This window comes from Megachile rotundata, chromosome 7, assembly GCF_050947335.1.
Source record: "Megachile rotundata isolate GNS110a chromosome 7, iyMegRotu1, whole genome shotgun sequence".
NCBI lineage: Eukaryota > Metazoa > Arthropoda > Insecta > Hymenoptera > Megachilidae > Megachile > Megachile rotundata.
Genome location: NC_134989.1, coordinates 12,554,976 through 12,574,983, shown reverse-complemented (window position 1 = coordinate 12,574,983; position 20,008 = coordinate 12,554,976). Strand labels below are relative to the sequence as shown.

Here is a 20,008-nt window from a genome sequence, read left to right as displayed (position 1 = left end):
TAATTCGACACGTGATAATTCGACGCGTGGTAATTCGGAGCGTGGGAGTTCCACGCGTAGTAATTCGACGCGTAGTAATTCGGTGCGTGAGAGTTCCACGCATAGTAATTCAACGCGTGGTAATTCCATGCGTAGTAATTCGATGCGTGGGAGTTCCACGCGTAGTAATTCGGTGCGTGGGAGTTTCACGCGTAGAAATTCGACGCGTGGTAATTCGGTGCGTGGGAGTTCTACGCGTAGAAATTCGACGCGTGGTAATTCGGTGCGTGGGAGTTCTACGCGTAGTAATTCGGTGCGTGGGAGTTCCACGCATAGAAATTCGACGCGTGGTAATTCGGTGCGTGGGAGTTCCACGCGTAGTAATTCGGTGCGTGGGAGTTCCACGCGTAGAAATTCGACGCGTGGTAATTCGGTCCGTGGGAGTTCCACGCGTAGTAATTCGACGCGTGGTAATTCGGTGCGTGGGAGTTCCACGCGTAGTAATTCGACGCGTGGTAATTCCACGCGTAGTAATTCGATGCGTGGGAGTTCCACGCGTGGTAATTCGACGCGTGGTAATTCGACGCATGGTAATTCAACGCGTAGTAATTCGACGCGTGGTAATTCGATGCGTGGTAATTCGACGCATGGTAATTCAACGCGTAGTAATTCGACGCGTGGTAATTCGACGCGTGGTAATTCGATGCGTGGTAATTCGACGCGTGGTAATTCGACGCGTGGTAATTCGACTCATGGTAATTCAACGCGTAGTAATTCGATGCGTGGTAATTCGATGCGTGGTAATTCGACGCATGGTAATTCAACGCGTAGTAATTCAACGCGTAGTAATTCGACGCGTGGTAATTCGACGCGTGGTAATTCGACGCGTGGTAATTCGACGCGTGGTAATTCAACGCGTAGTAGTTTCATGTGTGATCAGTCATTTGAAGTTAACCGCTCGATAAGTGACCCTCTGCTAAGTAACCGCTCGGTGAGCAACCGTTCGATAGGCAATCGTTCGCTAAATAATCGTCCAAAAATCATCACAATCGGCACCAATAACAACAATATGGAGATGCCCGCACCAATTATCGATACCAATTGATGATAAAGAAGATCAAGCGTCACCTGCGTACACAATATGTAGCCAGAAGAATTAGACAAAATTGTTGCAAGTTTTGACGATACATTCAGTAACCGTAGACATATGCAGTACAAATTTATTGCCAGAAACAATCGCGTGATTCGGTTGATTGTTTCTGAATCGGTCGTTTGACTGCGACGCATATGCATCGAAATCGACTCTCTCGGTCCGGCGTGTTACAGCTGCACGCTATTTGCAACGACTGTATAAATCGTTCCTTGTCAAATATTTGCTCGGAAAATAAACGCAATCGCGTGTACCCTCTGTTTGAAACGTTCAATCGTTCGTTGATTCCGATTCTTAACTCCGTGGGGACTGGGATAAATATGATGTCTGGCTAGAATAAATTCCGTCGAATTTGGAAAAAGTTGTTCTCAAACTGGTAACATTTATATTCGCAGATAGGATGATGCTCGACGGAGTGCAAATAAAGGTCGGTATCGAACAAGGACAGCTACTTGGAGGACACGAGATTCCAAATATTTCTATCCTGACTCCTCCGGCAACTCGGTATAATTTAAAAGAAAAGAAACCATCGTTCGTCAAACACGTTTTGCTAAAATGTTTCCTCGGGCTTTTTACGCCGCTGTTTTTATTTAACCTCGCGATTTTATTACCATTCGCTTTTGCGCCACGGAATCTCGGATGAATCCTACTCCCTCGTATTTTCTCTAAGTCTCCGGAGGCCTTTTAAAAAAGCGTCGCTAGAAATTCAGTCACGACCCGGTTAATTAGTCCGGCGTTTAAGAAACGCGGAAATTATTGCCGTTACGTGAAACAGTCGTGAAATTCCTTGAGCCGTGGGCTATTTATAGAGAAATAAAGCGATGAGTTAACGTCGAAACGCTACCGTAATAAATCCTGCACGTAAATGGACGAGCAACAGCCTGCTATCGAATTCGATAATACACTGTGGATGCATTTCGTTGCATGATATGTCGGCTTAAAATAGATCTTGCTGCAACGATGATGTCTCGTAATCTGATTCCGGTCTCGTCTTATTGATCGAGGTACGTTTGATAGCTTTTGTGGATCGAATTGATCGATGGAGAAGGACAACTCTTTACGAAAAATGTTGGTATTTTGATGGTACATTGGTGATCGATATTTGGTGTATTGTAATTTGTATCTGGTACTGTGTTTGATATTTGGGGTATGCTAATTGGTATTTGGTGTATAGTAATTGGTATTTGGTTTATGGTAATTGGTAGTCTAAACTTGTGACTTTGTTCTTGGTACTTAGTAACTGGTGATTTTTGATTGATGAATAGTGAATGATAAATGACTAATGATTTTATAATTTTAGATAAGTAAATAATTGTATGTAATTGTCTATTGGTGCCTCATACTTGGCAACTGATAAATAATAATTGTATTACTAATTTATAATTAGTCACAGGTAAATAGTGACTGATAATTAATAATTGACTAATAGTAAATGATAAATGTCAAAAGATTAATAATTTTATATAAATAAATTATTGTATGTAATTTTCTACTGGTGCCTCATACTTGGCAACTGATAAATAATAATTGTATTACTAATTTATAATTAGTCACAGGTAAATAGTGACTGATAATTAATAATTGACTAATAGTAAATGATAAATGTCGAAAGATTAATAATTTTAAATAAATAAATTATTGTATGTAATTTTCTACTGGTGCCTCATACTTGGCAACTGATAAATAATAATTGTACTACTAATTTATAATCAGTCACAGGTAAATAGTGACTGATAATTAATAATTGACTAATAGTAAATGATAAATGTCGAAAGATTAATAATTTTATATAAATAAATTATTGTATGTAATTTTCTACTGGTGCTTCATACTTGGTAACTAATAAATAAAAATTGTATTATTAATTTATAAATAGTCACAGGTAAATAGTGACTGATAAATTACCATTCATTAATAGTAAATGATAATTGTCCAATGATAGATAATTTTATAAAAGTAAATAGTTGTATGTAATTGTCCATTGGTACCTCATTTTTTATAATCAATAAATAGTAACTGTACCACTAATTCATAATTAATAATTGATAAATAATTAACATCGAATAATTCATACTTGTTGTTAACAATATTAAAATTGATGTATAAACATCTCTTTTTCCCAGCATCCTCCAACAATTTTTTCTGTTTCCATCAAATCCATTCGCCTCCCCCGTAAAAATCCATCCATCATAAAACTCCGGATTTTCCGTAAATTAATTTGACGCTGACAATTTCGAAAAGCGAAAATCCATAAAAGCGTCATAAAAAAAAATGGCTCACGACAAGCGCGTATCATTCATAAAAATAACTGGAGGCTCGTCGAATAATTTGCATGAAGGTTCCTCGATTTTCATCTCGATATTTCACGTTTTAATCGTAACGCGAAAATCTATCCTACCCCAGCTTATGATGGCTGTAATTTTTGTCAGTTATCTTCTGATCGGTGAACGCAATCGAGGATGAAGATTAACTGGCCCCTTGTGTACTCGTAAATTTCGCAGGCATTATCTTCGATCCCCCGTTCGTTTTTTTTTCTGAAAATCCGTTTTCGAACTTTTGGTCATGATGGGGATCGCGCGGCATTTTGTCGCGACAGCTTTGTGGTCCTCGAAACCGCTGCCAACCATTTTATCGTTTGTTCATCGTGACAAAATAACTGTTATGTAACACTGTTGTGTTAAGTTGCAAAATTATTCTAGCGTTTATGATGGACCGGTTTTATTAGTTTTTTGGACGGTTGTTTATATATCTTTTGCAGGTATTTTTAAATAGAAGTATTGGGATGACAGATTTTTTAAGATACGTGCACTGGTAGATGTTATATTTTATTATACATTAGTGCTTTGTGATGACGTGAATTTTTTAAATATAATTATTTTGCAAGTTTATTTTTAGCTCTCTGTATACATAACGAGAGACTATAAGTATTATTTATTGTAGTTATTAATATATGTATAACTAAATTGTTATATAACAAAATGCTAATTTTTACACATTTCTTTTGTAAAGTGAATCAGCAACAACGATCTTGAGAGATCTATTTACAGCCTTATTTTGGCAGCACGTTTGTATAACATTCTACGAGGTCTGCCGCGAATTGCGGTCTATTTCCTGATCTATCTGCTTACGTAAACCGTAAAAGATCCAGGCGAATTGCACCCTCAAGATCAAAACACTGTAACGATATCCAGTATGAGAAACAAAATGTCTGCACTTATGTTGAGGTATTTTTACTGATGCTTTAAAGGATTCTTTTTTAAAAAAAAAGTACCAATTCTGTAGTTTTATATAAATGAACATAGGTTATATTGCATTTCGTGACCATCGAACTTGACCCTCGCGTAAGAGTAGTTGAAGATGAGTGAAAACTGAAGTATTAATAGAGTGTTTGTGCTACCTTTAGTTGTTGCCAATAAATGGCCTCGTTAAATCACAAGAAGAAACAATGTTCGAAGGCCACGATAATTTCAGTTTCTGAATGAACCGAAGAATGAAGAGCTTACTTACATTCGTGTAAATATAAAACTTTATAGCTGAGTAGTTTGAATTCTATACAAGGTCTCTCATAATGAGCGTAACTCCCTAAAAACGGGGGTAGCTGACGAGATTTTGAATAAGATTTCCCTTTGCAAAAATGGGGTATGAAGCATCGTTTTTGAATTATTAAGGAAAAACACGGACCAATCAGAGCGTGAGGATTACGCATGCGCAGACGCGAGACAGCTTCGAGTATAGTGGCGCATGGTAATTCGGCGCCTGATAATTCTACGCGTGGTCATTCCACGCGTAGAAATTCAACGCGTGGTGCTTCGACGCTTGGTAATTCAATGCGTAGCAATTCCGCGCTTGGTAATTCAACGCGTGGTAATACGATGCGTGGGAGTTCCACGCGTAGTAATTCCACGCGTGGTAATTCGACGGGTGGTAATTCCACGCGTGGTAATTTGACGCGTGGTAATTCGATGCGTGAGAGTTCCACGCGTAGTAATTCCACGCGTGGTAATTCTACGCGTGGTAATTTGACGCGTGGTAATTCGACGCGTGGTAATTCGACGCGTGGTAATTCGACGCGTAGTAATTCCACGCGTGGTAATTCCACGCGTGGTAATTCGACGTGTGGAAATTCGACGCGTGGTAATTCCACGCGTTGTAGTTCCAAGCGTGGTAATTCGACGCGTGGTGATTCGATGCGTGGTAATTCCCCGCGTGGTAATTCGACGCGTGGTAATTCGACGCGTAGTAATTCCACGCGTGGTAATTCCACGCGTGGAAATTCGACGCGTGGTAATTCGACGCGTGGAAATTCGACGCGTGGTAATTCGACGCGTGGTAATTCCACGCGTGGTAATTCCACGCGTGGTAATTCGACGCGTGGTAATTCGACGCGTGGTAATTCGACGCGTGGTTATTCGACGCGTAATAATTCGACGCGTGGTAATTCGACGCGTGGTAATTCGACGCGTAATAATTCGACGCGTGGTAATTCGACGCGTGGTAATTCGACGCTTGGTAACTCGACGCGTGGTAATTCAACGCGTGATAATTCCACGCGTGGTAATTCGACGCGTGGTAATTCGATGCGTAGTAATTCGACGCGTGGTAATTCGACGCGTGGTAATTCGACGCGTAATAATTCGACGCATGGTAATTCGACGCGTAGTAATTCGACGCGTGATAATTCGACACGTGATAATTCGACGCGTGATAATTCGACGCATGATAATTCAACGCGTGGTTTACTTGAAAAATATTACTCAATTTTATTCATCGCTAACCGCAGTGAAAAAAATTTAACAAAAAAAGAACACAAAAAAAAAGAATATGTACGTAAGAGAAATAAATTCACCATTTTAACGATGACAAGTTGAATTAATTGTGACAACTCGGACAGCAACGTTTAAAATCATGTAAAGTTTCTTTCGCAAAAGCACACCATTTCGATGCAAAATGGCCGCGAAAATGGTCAACAAGTTTTCGTCGTGCCAATCAATTTGTCGCTACATCGTAAACAAACTTGAACAATTCTGCCTAAGATTTACAGGACGAGAAGTTCCCGGTGAAATTTTATTGTCATCGTATTTCACAGTTAATGCGAACTAAAGAAAGCGTCACGACGCTTCCGACGACTTCTTTACTACGTAAGCGATTTTGCGGCGGAAATATATAAACTTGGTGAATAGCGGAATATTTGTGGGACTAGTGAAAGGACTGCTATAAATGTAGATGGAATTATTTGGAGGATGGCGATGGAAGTATTTGGAGATTTGATGAGGAAGTTTTTGAATATTGGTGGTTGATAGTTCCGGGAGTGGAGGATGGGGTGATTTGAGGATTTGAGAATTTGGGGTTTTGGGAGTTTAGGGTTTTGAGAAGATGGAAATTTGAGAAGTTGGTAATTTGAGAAGATAGAAATTAGAGAATTTGGGATCTATAAAACTTGTCAACTTCAAAATTTGCAAACTTGAACTCTTCTAATCTCTCACAATTTCAATACTTACAAATTCAGAAACTCTACAACTCCACGCCCCAACAATTACACAAATGTATCTATTCACAAACTTAAAAATTACTCAGCAAATCGAAAAACAAAACCAAAGTTTTGAAAGTTACATAAAAATTGAAATAAATTTCAAGAAAAACCTTGTACTCCTATTTAAAAGCTTTGAACTTTGCCAAAGGGAGTGATGCAAGGTTGTGAACTTTTTCTTGAAACGTGATCAAGTAGAATTCTCCACGTATAGTCGAGCTAAGAAAGTCGTAAACGGCATGGAAAATCGATGTTGATGCACGTGGAAGGAAAAATATGCCCTTTCCCCTATCGAACGAGTAAATGTCTCTTTCTATCATCTCGTTCCTCGTTACACGTGGCGTGTTGGGGTGATTTTTATCGTACACGTGTAGACAATGCTCACACGTTTCTATTTGAAGGATGCGTACCAAATAAACGGGTGCGAAATAAGTACATCATAAACTTTGAACTATTTTATGTCATAAACATATCACAAAACAGTATTTATAATTCAACCTAAAGTTACTGATCATCATTTAAACCAAACAGTAATCCACATCCAGTTTAAAATCCAACAAAAATTAATGATCTGAAATATCTCTAAATAACAAAAAATCTTATAATATATCAATGTACACTTTCAAGTTAAATAAAATTACATAAAGAGAATAAAATATAAGAATAATTGTAACAAGAACATCACAGAATTTCGTATATCGTTTGTGAAACAAGTACACACAGATTTTGCAGAGAATTTGATGCGGTGGTTTTGATACGGCGGTAACGAAAATCGTTTTGTACCGTTCGATACGGACGTCGATACAATACAGGCGAGGGTCGTGACCGCATGACACCATAAACTGGCCGAAATCACGAGGTCATTCAATTTTACGGGACCACCTTTTGGGAATATCGGGAGTCGGGTACCGGAATATACGCTAAGTCCAAAAAAAACTTTGGGGAACGTCATCCATCAGATTTATGATAGCCAATTCAATTACCGAACGTCCTGGTGATAAAACGTTGGATGTGTTATCTCCAGTCGTTCGGAAGGAGATCCATAAAGAAATCGGAGGTATGACATTTGTGAAATCTGAGATTTTTGTTACTTTAGGTGAATTGAGAATCAGAGGGAGTTGTAAGAAAAGGGAGAATTGAAGAGAAAATTGCAAAGACATTGAGGAGAAAATTAGAATACTAAACTTTAACTTTAATTTAAACCTTAATATTTAGTAAAAATAAAAAAATTCCATGAAGAATTCGAAGTGAAGCTTTATACAGTTATTTCTGGCAAGCTTCAAGCTTTACATTGATGTATTACAAGTGCCATTTTGTTACATTTTTATGTTATCAAATTTTATTATATTTTACATCTCTCAAAGTTGATCATTGTCTGCTTTAAATGGTGATCATTAGCTTTGTATTGGAAGTATCAAATAAAACTTTATACAGTTATTTTTGGCAAGCTTCAAGCTTTAAATTGATGTATTACAAGTGCCATTTTGTTACGTTTTTATGTTATCAAATTTTATTATATTTTACATCTCTCAAAGTTGATCATCGTCTGGTGATCATTGTCTGCTTTAAATGGTGATCAGTAACTTTGTATTGGAAGTATCAACTAAAAATTTATATAGTTATTTTTGGCAAGCTTCAAGCTTTACATTGATGTATTACAAGTACTATTTTGTAACAGTTTTATGTCATGAAATTGTGTTTGATTTTACATGCCTTTTTGTGTTTGTCGAAACCTGTGGTCGGCCATTTTGTAGTGAGAGCTTCGACTCAGCGGTGAACAAAAAAACTGAACAAATTTATGGATTTCAATAATGAAGAATGAATTTTATAAGATTTAGTGGTGAATAGAGGGAATTGAAGAAGCATTCTATGAGAAAATTTAGACAATTAAGAATCGATAATTATAAAAAAAATAGCACAAAGAAAATTTTATAAAATTGAGTAACAAACAAGAGAAGTCCATGAAACTGCATGAAACTTACAGGAAATCCTAAACCAACTCTATGAAATACACTAAAAATGATTGAAATTCAAAATAAATTCCAATGAAATAAAAAATCAGTTAAAATTAAGAAAAATTCGATGAAATTCAATGCAAAGTGACAGTCCTACCAACTTTAATTCTATTAAACTTGAGTCTTACAAAATTCAAAGTAATTCCAAAGTTGTCCTACAAGAATCCCAATTCACAATAAATCTTGACACACATCCACCGTCACTAAAACTTAACCTAGAATATTTTTATTAATTTCTGACACAAGTTTGAGCAATGCTGATCATTACTTAGCAAGGATTGCAGCACGACTCGAGATTGTATAATAAATCCTTCACGCGGTCTAAGACCGTGTAAAAGCTCTTAAAAGAATTTATCACCGATGAAGCTATTTTTATGGGAACGTAAAACCGACTGATCCTCCACCATGCCGCTAGGTACACTCGTAGTTGGCTCAACAATGAAGACAAATCATTTCGAGATCAACTGCTACGGTTCTCTGTTTCCACTTTTTCTATTATTACTCTCATTATTATTAATCAATGGACGAGAAATACTTCTTGTTGTCTCTATTTGTGAAACGGAACGTCTGTGATATTTTAATTTTAGAACACAAAGTGTTTTGAATATGGACGCTCGAGGAGGATGGGATGCTTTTAAATATGGCGGATGATTGAGACAAGTGGATGGTTAGATCGATTTTAACTTGTTTGTTTAGAGTTTTTGTTATTTGTGATAGTAGGAGGTAAACATGTCACACTTGTTATGTGTGTGTTTTGTTGTTATTTTATTATTTCTGAAAATAGATTGGGTGTATGGTGGATATTGACTGAAGGGAATATGGGAGTGATTATGTTGTCAAGTATAATTGTTATGTTAACGATTGAGTAGAAATATCACGCATATGTACACATGTACTGTATATGTAGATATCACATGTGTACATACAGGTATCAAGTATATGTGTTAATTTATAAATCACTATGACAACAAATTTTGAGGTTAGAGTCATTTAGGTCAAGCTTCATTTTGTCAGAACTTATAAAATAAAATAAAATAAAATGAAAATCACATTAAACAAAATGAAGTCATAAAATAAAATAAAATAAAATACTAGAGAATAGAATAAAACGAAACACTATAGAATAGAATAAAATAGAATGAAATAGAGCAAGATGGAGTAACATAAAGTAAAATGGATCAAAATAAAACAAAATGGAGTAACATAAAGTAAAATGGATCAAAATAAAGCAAAATGGAGTAACATAAAGTAAAATGGATCAAAATAAAGCAAGATGGAGTAACATAAAGTAAAATAGATCAAAACAAAGCAAAACAGAGTAAAATACAGTGAAATTGAGTAAAATAGAATAAAATACAATGTAGTACTACGAAATAGAGTGAAATTGAGTGAAATAAAGTGAAACGGAATGCATTGAAACGAAACAGAGCAAAACAGACTAGAATAGAGTAAAATAAAATAGAGTAACAGAGAGGGAGAATAACATAGAAGTAGCCTAAAATAGAATAAAACGAACTAAAATAAAAAAGAAAATAATTGAAAGGAGCAATTGAGTATTAACTACTAATACTAAGAATATTGTAAAATTCGAACAAAGATCCTAGAATTAAAAATATTAAAAACAAGGATCCTAAAATTAAACAGTGGGAAGTTGAAAATATGGGAAATTTGAGAATTTAGTGGCGTAGGAAGTTGGGGATACAGGATTTTGGAAATTTGAGAATTTGGAGGTGTAGGAAGTTATGAATATAGGAATTTGAAAATTTGAGAATTTGGGTGCTTGAAAATATCGAAAGTTAGAAATTTGCAAATTTGGGAATTTGGGTGCTTGAAAATATCGAAAGTTAGAAATTTGCAAATTTGGGAAATTGGGTGCTTGAAAAGTTAGAAATTTAGGAATTTGGAAATTTGAGAATTTGGGTGCTTGAAAATTTCGAAATTTAAGAAATTGGAAATTTGAGAATTTGGGTGCTTGAAAAGTTAGAAATTTAGAAATTTGCAAATTTGGGAATTTGGGTGCTTGAAAATTTCGAAAGTTAGAAATTTGCAAATTTGGGAATCTGGGTGCGTGAAAATTTAGAAATTTAGAAATTTGCAAATTTGGGAATTTGGGTGCTTGAAAATTTCGAAAATTAGAAATTTGCAAACTTGGGAATCTGGGTGCGTGAAAAGTTAGAAATTTAGAAATTTGCAAATTTGGGAATTTGGGTGCTTGAAAAGTTAGAAATTTTGAAATTTGCAAATTTGGGAATTTGGGTGCTTGAAAATTTCGAAATTTGCAAATTTGAGAATTTGGGTGCTTGAAAATTTCGAAATTTGCAAATTTGAGAATTTGGGAATTTCGAAATTTGCAAATTTGAGAATTTGAGAATTTGAGGATTTGAGAATTTAGGGATCTGGGAATTTGAGAATTTGAGAAATTTGGGTTTCGGTCTTAGTAAGCGAAGAAATTTAGAAATTTACACATTTCTAAATTTGAGAATTTGGAGCGCAAGAATATGAAATTACAGAAATTTGTAAATTTTACAATTTAGAACTACAGAAAATTGCAAATACAAGAATGTAATATCTTAAAAAGGAAACTCACAACACCCTAAAATAAAAAACATAAAATTCAACTAAATACCCTAAAATGAAAAACCCAAAATCCGACTAAAGCTCCTAAAATGAAAAACCCAAAATTCGACTAAAGATCCTGAAATAAAAAATCTCATAAATATAGAACAAAGATGAAATGTACTCACTCAACATGCGAATGACATTTCTCTGAGCAGAACCCTTTGCCCTCCCGCTTTCGCAGTGATTCAAACCAGCCGGCAAATGGTTCCTCTTGACGGTGCTGGCCGTCAACAGTCTCGACCTCCTCAGCTTGATCGCGATCAGTATGTAGAGAACGGTGATGATCGTCATTGGTACAGCGAAGAATAATATAGTCGATATTTCAAAGGCGTGAGCAATCAGTACCCACTTTATCGAGCATCTAGCACTGTCCATGATCGCAGACCCGTTTTTACTATGGTCGTAAGTGACCCCAAATTGAATGGCCTGCGGTACCGCCAGAAAGAGCGCCGTTAACCAGATCGCTATCACGAATTTTACCGCTCGAGACAGCTTCGACATCGTGTGAGAGATGAACGGATGACAGATGGCGACGTACCTGGAATTTTGACAGTAATTACTTTTTGATTAATCTTGCAATTTTTAAGTTAGTGGGAGTTTATGGTGATATAGTGGTGGGGAGAGGAGAGGAGGTATATTGGTTGGGAGGTTTTTGTTTGAAGATTTGAAGGTTAGGAAATTTCAGGTTTTTGTATTTTGAGGATTTGAGAATTTGGGGCTTTGAGAGTTTGGGGTTTTGAGAAGATGGAAATTTGAGAAGTTGGGAATTTGAGAAGATGGAAATTTGAGAAGTTGGGAATTTGAGGAGATGGAAATTTGATAAGTTGGAAATTTGAGAAGATGGAAATTTGAGAAATTGGGAATTTGAGAAGGTAGAAATTTGAGAAGTTGGGAATTTGAGAAAATAGAAATTTGAGAAGTTGGGAATTTGAGAAGATGGAAATTTGAGAAGTTGGGAATTTGAGAAGATGGAAATTTGAGTATTTTGGAATTTGAGAAGATAGAAATTTGAGAAGTTGGGAATTTAAGAAAATAGAAATTTGAGAAGTTGGGAATTTGAGAAGATGAAAATTTGAAAAGTTGAGAATTTGAGAATTTTTGGTTTGTAAATTTATGATTTTAATTTTCAATTTGTGCAATATTTGATTTTGCAAATTTTATAATACGAGGTTTATAGATTTTTAGGCTTGGAAATTTAGATATCTGGAGGAATGAGAGTTGGGGAATTCTTGTATCTTTTGTGAAAAGTGTTTTCAGCACGATAAGTTGACACTGCTTTCCCGGACAAAAAAGAAGCTTCCTTGTAATAGAAAGCTTTTCATGGAAACAGTTGGCGTGGGAAGCTTTTGTGAAAGTAAAACTGATTTTGCCTCGACATCAGAGAACCTTTAGCATAGTATTCTATTACCTTATTTCTTATCTGAGCTTCCTGATAGATTCGTGGAAATTCTTTTTCAAAGTAGCAAACTACTAAAGTACCAAACTACCGAAGTAGCAAAGTAGCAATTTAATAAATTAGCACAGTAACAAACTACCAAAGTGGCAAACTCGCATAGTAATTCGAAGCGTGGTAATTCGACGCGTGATAATTCCACACGTAGCAATTCCACGCGTAGTAATTCGATGCGTAAGAGTTCCACGCGTAGTAATTTTACGCGTTATGCTTCCACGCGTAGTAACTCAACGCTTGGTAATTCGACGCGTGGTAATTCAACACGTACCAATTCCACGCGTGGTAGTTCGATGCGTGGTAATTCCACGCGTAGTAATTTGTCGCGTAGTAATTCCATGCGTGGCAATTCGATGCGTGGTAATCCCATGCGTGGTAATTCGACGCGTGGTAATTCGATGCGTGGTAATTCCACGCGTAGTAATTTTACGCGTGGTAATTCGACGCGTAGTAATTCCATGCGCGGCAATTCGATGCGTGGTAATTCGACGCGTGGTAATTCCACGCGTGGTAGTTCGATGCGTGGTAATTCGATGCGTGGTATTCCCACGCGTGGTAATTCGACGCGTGGTAATTCGATGCGTGGTAATTCCACGCGTAGTAATTTTACGCGTGGTAATTCGACGCGTAGTAATTCCATGCGTGGCAATTCGATGCGTGGTAATTCGACGCGTGGTAATTCCACGCGTGGTAGTTCGATGCGTGGTAATTCCACGCGTAGTAATTTGTCGCGTAGTAATTCCATGCGTGGCAATTCGATGCGTGGTAATCCCACGCGTGGTAATTCGACGCGTGGTAATTCGATGCGTGGTAATTCCACGCGTAGTAATTTTACGCGTGGTAATTCGACGCGTAGTAATTCCATGCGCGGCAATTCGATGCGTGGTAATTCGACGCGTGGTAATTCCACGCGTGGTAGTTCGATGCGTGGTAATTCGATGCGTGGTATTCCCACGCGTGGTAATTCGACGCGTGGTAATTCGATGCGTGGTAATTCCACGCGTAGTAATTTTACGCGTGGTAATTCGACGCGTAGTAATTCCATGCGTGGCAATTCGATGCGTGGTAATTCGACGCGTGGTAATTCCACGCGTGGTAGTTCGATGCGTGGTAATTCCACGCGTAGTAATTTGTCGCGTAGTAATTCCATGCGTGGCAATTCGATGCGTGGTAATCCCACGCGTGGTAATTCGACGCGTGGTAATTCGATGCGTGGTAATTCCACGCGTAGTAATTTTACGCGTGGTAATTCGACGCGTAGTAATTCCATGCGTGGTAATCCCACGCGTGGTAATTCGACGTGTGGTAATTCCACGCGTGGTAGTTCGATGCGTGGTAATTCCACGCGTAGTAATTTGTCGCGTAGTAATTCCATGCGTGGCAATTCGATGCGTGGTAATCCTACGCGTGGTAATTCGACGCGTGCTAATTCGACGCGTGGTAATTCGATGCGTGGTAATTCGACGCTTAGTAATTCCATGCCTGGCAATTCGATGCGTGGTAATTCGACGCGTGGTAATTCAACGCATTGTATTTCGAAGCGTGGTAGCAAACTACCAGAGTGGCAAACTAGCAAATTAACAATCTAGCAAAGTAGCAAAGCACCAATCTTGCAAAGTAGTGAAGTAGCAAACTTGAAAAATAGCAAACTCGAAAACTAACAAAATCGTAAACTTAGCAAACTACTAACCTATCAAGCTAGTAACCTAGCAAACTAGCAAACTATCAAACTATTAAAATAGTAGCCCTCTAAAATAACCCATTAAAACAACAGTTACACCTTCTAAAAATCCTAGTAACCCAAACCAAGCCCCATCGACACCTTAAAGAAACCATTAACCCCATAATAAATCACTTAAACGTCAATCAATCGCCCTAATAAATCACCTTAGTGTCAATCATAAATCAGTAAGAAGTATCCTCTTCAAGTTCGCGTGTCGGCATTTGCCACGATATTTCTCCTAATCGCCACAGAGGAACACAGTCTAGAACGAAACAAAGGTAGAGAGCTTTATTTTCTTTCCACCCTCCACCCCTTATATGGCCGTCGAAATAAAAGAGAATAACAGTCCCGAAAGAGGCAGGTCTTTGTTTGCTCCAAAAACGGTGGCAAGGGTTGCTTCCGTCAATTTCAGGAATCTCCCGTTGACGGAGGGATGACATGTAACAGTACACCCCGAAAGCCCGATGCTTTTAGATGGGAAACGTTTAGGTCTATACTTGTCGAGACGTTTCGAAAGCGTACAAGATATGGAGAGAACGATTTATCGTGCGATAATATTTGTCGAGTAAGAACACGAGGGTAATTTTGAATGAAGGGAAAAAATAAATGTAATTCGATGGAAGATGTTGTAAGACAGAAATTAGAGAAAAGTAAACATAACGGTTATTTTTGTCGTCAACTCTGGGTCTTGACACGTTTATTTTCGTTAATGAAGTTTGAGTGTCAATCACCCTGCTTTCAAAGTATTTTTGCTATTCTTTGTGGGTGCGTCGTGTAATAATAGATTTGAAAATGTTGCGGGAATTTGGACAAGTGTTGACGTTTAGGTATTATATTAATTGTCTTAATCTAGAATGATACATGGGGGTTATTTTGGAACGGTGTGACGAGTTTAGGATTTGATATTTTAGGGGATGTGTCGATTTAGAAATTATCAAACTTGCAAGTTTTTAATTGCAACATTGATGTTATTTTTGTTTGCCACTGTTTATAATTACAGTAATTTTAGAAAACATTGTAAGGTGGCATGTTGTTAAGTTATTACATTGATAAATTTCCAAACCTCTAACCTAACATAACCTCAATTTCCAAATCACTAAATATTTAAGTTATTCATAATTATTAGAATAATCAATATTTCCTTCATTTGCACAAAACAAAAACATCCCCAGCGAGAAATAATTCGGAAGCCCAGAGGGTCGTGTATTAATGGAAGAAAGTTTATTCGGAAAGTTAGGAAAAGGAAAAGAAGAAGATCGATCAATTTTTATCACGTAAACGTGCAACATTCCTGGCTGCTTATAATTATTGCCCGAAGGGACTATGGGATCATAACAGTTCCAGAATCACGAAATCCAACGGTCGAGCCCACGGGGAACAATTTCACCCTCGATTGGTGGCTGAAATGCTTGTTACGTAACCGTTAAGGGCTGACTGGGCTACCATAAAAAGGACCGAACGTAATATACACTTCCTCTTTTGTCCGAATGGAACCCTTAAAAGTGAAAGTGAGTCAAGGTAATTCTATTCAGCGTGTTGGAATTCTTCCTTTTAGTCGATAACCTTCGGGGCGAAACACTTGAAATACCCGGACGAAAAGTTGGGGATTTCATAATGTAAGAAGGAAGAGGTTTTGGAAGGTGGAGGATTATTAGGATTGGTGGATTTGGAAATTGGGGGTTTGTGAATTTGAGGTGGTGGAATTTGGGACGTGAGAATGTGGAATTTAGGAATTTGGGATGTTGAAATTTTGGATATAGGGATTTGGGATTTGGGGAATTGAGATGTAGGAATTCAGGGTATAGGATTTCAGAACGTAGGGATTTGGGATTTAGGGATTTGGGATATGGGGAGTTGGGACATGTGGAGTTGGGACATATGGAGTATGGACATGTGGAGTTGGGACATGTGGAGTTGGGACATGTGAAGTTGGGACATGTGGAGTTGGGACATGTGGAATTGGGACATATGGAATTGGGACATATGGAGTTAGGACGTAGGGAGTTGGGACATGTGGAGTTGGGACATGTGGAATTTTGACATATGGAGTTAGGACGTAGAGAGTTGGGACATGTGGAGTTGGGATAAGAGGAGTTGGGACATGTGGAGTTGGGACATGTGGAGTTTGGTCATGTGGAATTGGGACATATGGAGTTAGGACGTAGGGAGTTGGGACATGTGGATTTAGGACATGTGGAGTTGGGTCATGTGGAGTTAGGACATGTGAAGTTGGGACATATGGAGTTGGGACATATGGAATTGGGACATGTGGAATTTTGACATAGAAAGTTGGGACATGTGGAGTTGGGACATGTGGAATTGGGACATGTGGAGTTGGGACATGTGGAGTTGGGACATGTGGAGTTGGGACATATGGAATTGGGACATATGGAGATGGGACATGTGGAGTTGGGACATATGGAGTTAAGACGTAGAGAGTTGGGACATTAGGATTTGGGACATGTGGAGTTGGGACATGTGGAGTTTGGTCATGTGGAATTGGGACATATGGAGTTAGGACGTAGGGAGTTGGGACATGTGGAGTTGGGGCATAAGAAGCTAGAATGTAGAGATTTGGGACATAGGAAGTTGAGACATATAACCTTGTAACATATGGAGTTGTAACATAGGAAGTTGGGACACATGGAGTTGGAATATAGCTAGTTGGAACATACGAAGTTAAAATAAAAAAGCTAAAATAAAAAATTTACCCAACCCAAATTTTCATAATCCACATACCCAAATATCATAAAATATCCCAAAACTATCCTTCCAAATTTCCACAAGTCTCCCTCTATCATAACTCCCCACCCTAAAAAATTTCCCACCAAAAAATACATAAAACCTTAATCCATGAATATCCAATAAATCATATGTTAATTTCAACAAGCCGTACAGAACGAAAGAAAAAAAAACAAGGAAAAGAATTCCTTAAGATGTAAAACGGTTACCAACCTTTCAACGGTGAATGCGGTGATGGTGAGGACAGTGGCGTTCGCGGACGTCTCGGCAGCGAAGCTTTGAATAATGCAAAAGGGTTCACCGAACACGTACGGGAAATGCGACCATATGTAGTACATCTCCGGCGGCAGGCCAGATATCAGCAGCAATAAATCAGACACGGCCAGGCTGAACAGATAGTAGTTGGTGGCGGTGTGCATCGACTTGTTACGCGCGATCACCACGCACGTGGACACGTTGCCGACCAGTCCGGTGAAGAAGATCACCGCGTAGATCACCGTGATCGGCAACACGATGTACAACGGATCTCGTCTGTTCGGTGAATCTTCGCGTTGCAGAAACGCTACTATTGGACTCGTGTAATTCTCGAACATGTCGGCTGCTGCTGTCGGACATACATTCGATGCTCTATGTTGCGTACTGGTGTGGGGTACATTGTTTGAGGGCATTTGGTATTGCATTTGATGATAGTTGGTATTGTGTTTATGGTAATTATTCAAGTTTGAGTGTAAGCTTGCTGGTTATAGTTTTGGATTTTTGGAGTTGGGAGATAGGAAGTTGGGAGGTAGAGATTTGGGACATAGGGGGTTGGAACATGTGGGGGTGGGACACATGGATTTGGGATGTAGGAATTTGGGACATGTGGAGTTGGAAGATGTGGAGTTGGGATGTGGGAATTTGGGACATGTGGAGTTGGGACAAGTGGAGTTGGGAGATATGAAGTTGGGACACATGGAGTTAGGACATATGGAGTTGGGATGTGGGAATTTGGGACATGTGGAGTTGGGACATGTGAAGTTGGGACGTGTGGAGTTGGGACATGTGGAGTTGGGATGTGTGGAGTTGGGAGATGTGGAGTTGGGACATGTGGAGTTGGGATGTGTGGAGTTGGGACATGTGGAGTTGGGGCATGTGGAGTTGGGACATGTGGAGTTGGGATGTGTGGAGTTGGGATGTGGGAATTTGGGACATGTGGAGTTGGGACAAGTGGAGTTGGGAGATGTGGAGTTGGGACATGTGGAGTTGGGACATGTGGAGTTGGGATGTGTGAAGTTGGAACATGTGGAGTTGGGACATGTGGAGTTGGGATGTGTGGAGTCGGGACATATGGAGTTGGGACGCATGGAGTTAGGACATATGGAGTTGGGATGTGGGGATTTGGGACATAAGGAGTTGGAACGTGTGAAGTTGGGACTCATGGAGTTGGAACATGTGGAGTTGGGATGTGTGGAGTTGGGACATGTGGAGTTGGGACATGTGGAATTGGAACATGTGGAGTTGAGATATGTGGAGTTGGGATGTGGGGATTTGGGATATAGGGAGTTGGAACATATGGAGTTGGCATGTGGGGATTTGGTACATAGGGAATTAGGACACATGTAGTTGGAATATAGGGATTTGGGACGGCTATATTACCGCAGGAGAGAATTTGTTATTTTTGATAGAGGAACATAAGTGTTGACGTCCTTCTGTGTTCTCAAATTGCTGTCTATAAATTATTGTGTTACACATCTGCAAAACAAAATGGTAGAACTCCTCCTAAATTACTCATAAAGTACCGATTCAAAAGAAACCTCCATTGTCTCCTATAAATAACTAACACCCAATTTTTCCCAAAAAATAATTAAAATTATTAATAACATTACCTGTAATAACTAAATCCTCCTTTCCACCTTGATCCATCTTCACGAACGATTTAATAGTTGCTTCTTCCTTATCCAGAAACGAGTTAAACTACCTGTTCTCACTATTCTTTAGAAATCATTTTTCTGACATTGTTTCTTTGAAGATTCTTGAGATTTAATAAATTCCGAGGCTCGTGTCGTCAACAATTAATTCACCGTTGATCTATGTATTTGTTTCTATTAACATCGTTTCCAGTTTCACTCGAAATTCAAGTCGGCCATCTTCGAACGCTTGACTTCCTCGTGTCCCTCGACGACGATCAACTCAATTTCGTCCAATTTCACTCCGCTGTAACTAACTCATGGATCGATTCGAATTACCCTTCGACGTCCGACTGTTTGCTTTCGATCTGGACGATCATCGGGCGATCTCGATTATCGTTAGGGTCGGCGTAGATAATTTTTGTTTACTGTGGAGCATAATTCAGAATTTTGGAATTTAGGTATTTGGCAAATTTCTATTTGGGAATTTTAGGATTTTGGGAATTTTAATTGTAGAGTGGGGAAGTTTAGGATTTTGGGGACTTGGAAACTGAGGAATGTGGGGATTTGGGGATTTTAGGGTTTGTGGACTTAGGGAATTGGGGATTTGGGGATTTGAGGATTTGGGGATTTGGGGATTTGAGGATTTGGGGATTTGAGGATTTGGGGATTTGTGGATTTGCTGATTTGTGGATTTGTGGGTTTAAGGATTTGGGGATTTGTGGATTTGGTGATTTGTGGATTTGGGGGTTTGAGGATTTGGGGATTTGGGGAATTTTGGAGACTTGGAAACTGAAAAATTTGGGGATTTTAGGGTTTGTGGACTTAGGGATTTGGGGATTTGGAGAGTTGGGATTTTAGATTTTGGGGATTTGAGGATTTGGTGATTTGTGGGTTTGGTGATTTGTGGATTTGAT

General features: G+C 38.5%; 1 protein-coding gene across 11 annotated transcripts in view; it reads right to left on the bottom strand.

Annotated features, from left to right (window-relative positions):
* Positions 1–20,008, bottom strand: part of LOC100878560 (pyrokinin-1 receptor) — a 36,278-nt gene that overhangs the window by 4,515 nt on the left and 11,755 nt on the right. For 7 of the 11 annotated variants that reach the window (XM_076534011.1, XM_076534016.1, XM_076534013.1 and 4 more), the window contains 3 exons: positions 19,071–19,519; positions 17,419–18,936; positions 11,416–11,828 (listed from right to left, as the gene is read on the bottom strand). In XM_076534011.1, coding sequence (XP_076390126.1) covers positions 11,416–11,828; positions 17,419–17,885 — 880 coding nt within the window. In that variant the 5' untranslated portion in view covers positions 17,886–18,936; positions 19,071–19,519. The remainder of the gene's footprint in view (positions 1–11,415; positions 11,829–17,418; positions 18,937–19,070; positions 19,520–20,008) is intronic. The other 4 variants (XM_012286719.2, XM_012286721.2, XM_012286723.2 and 1 more) reach the window with 4 other exon arrangements.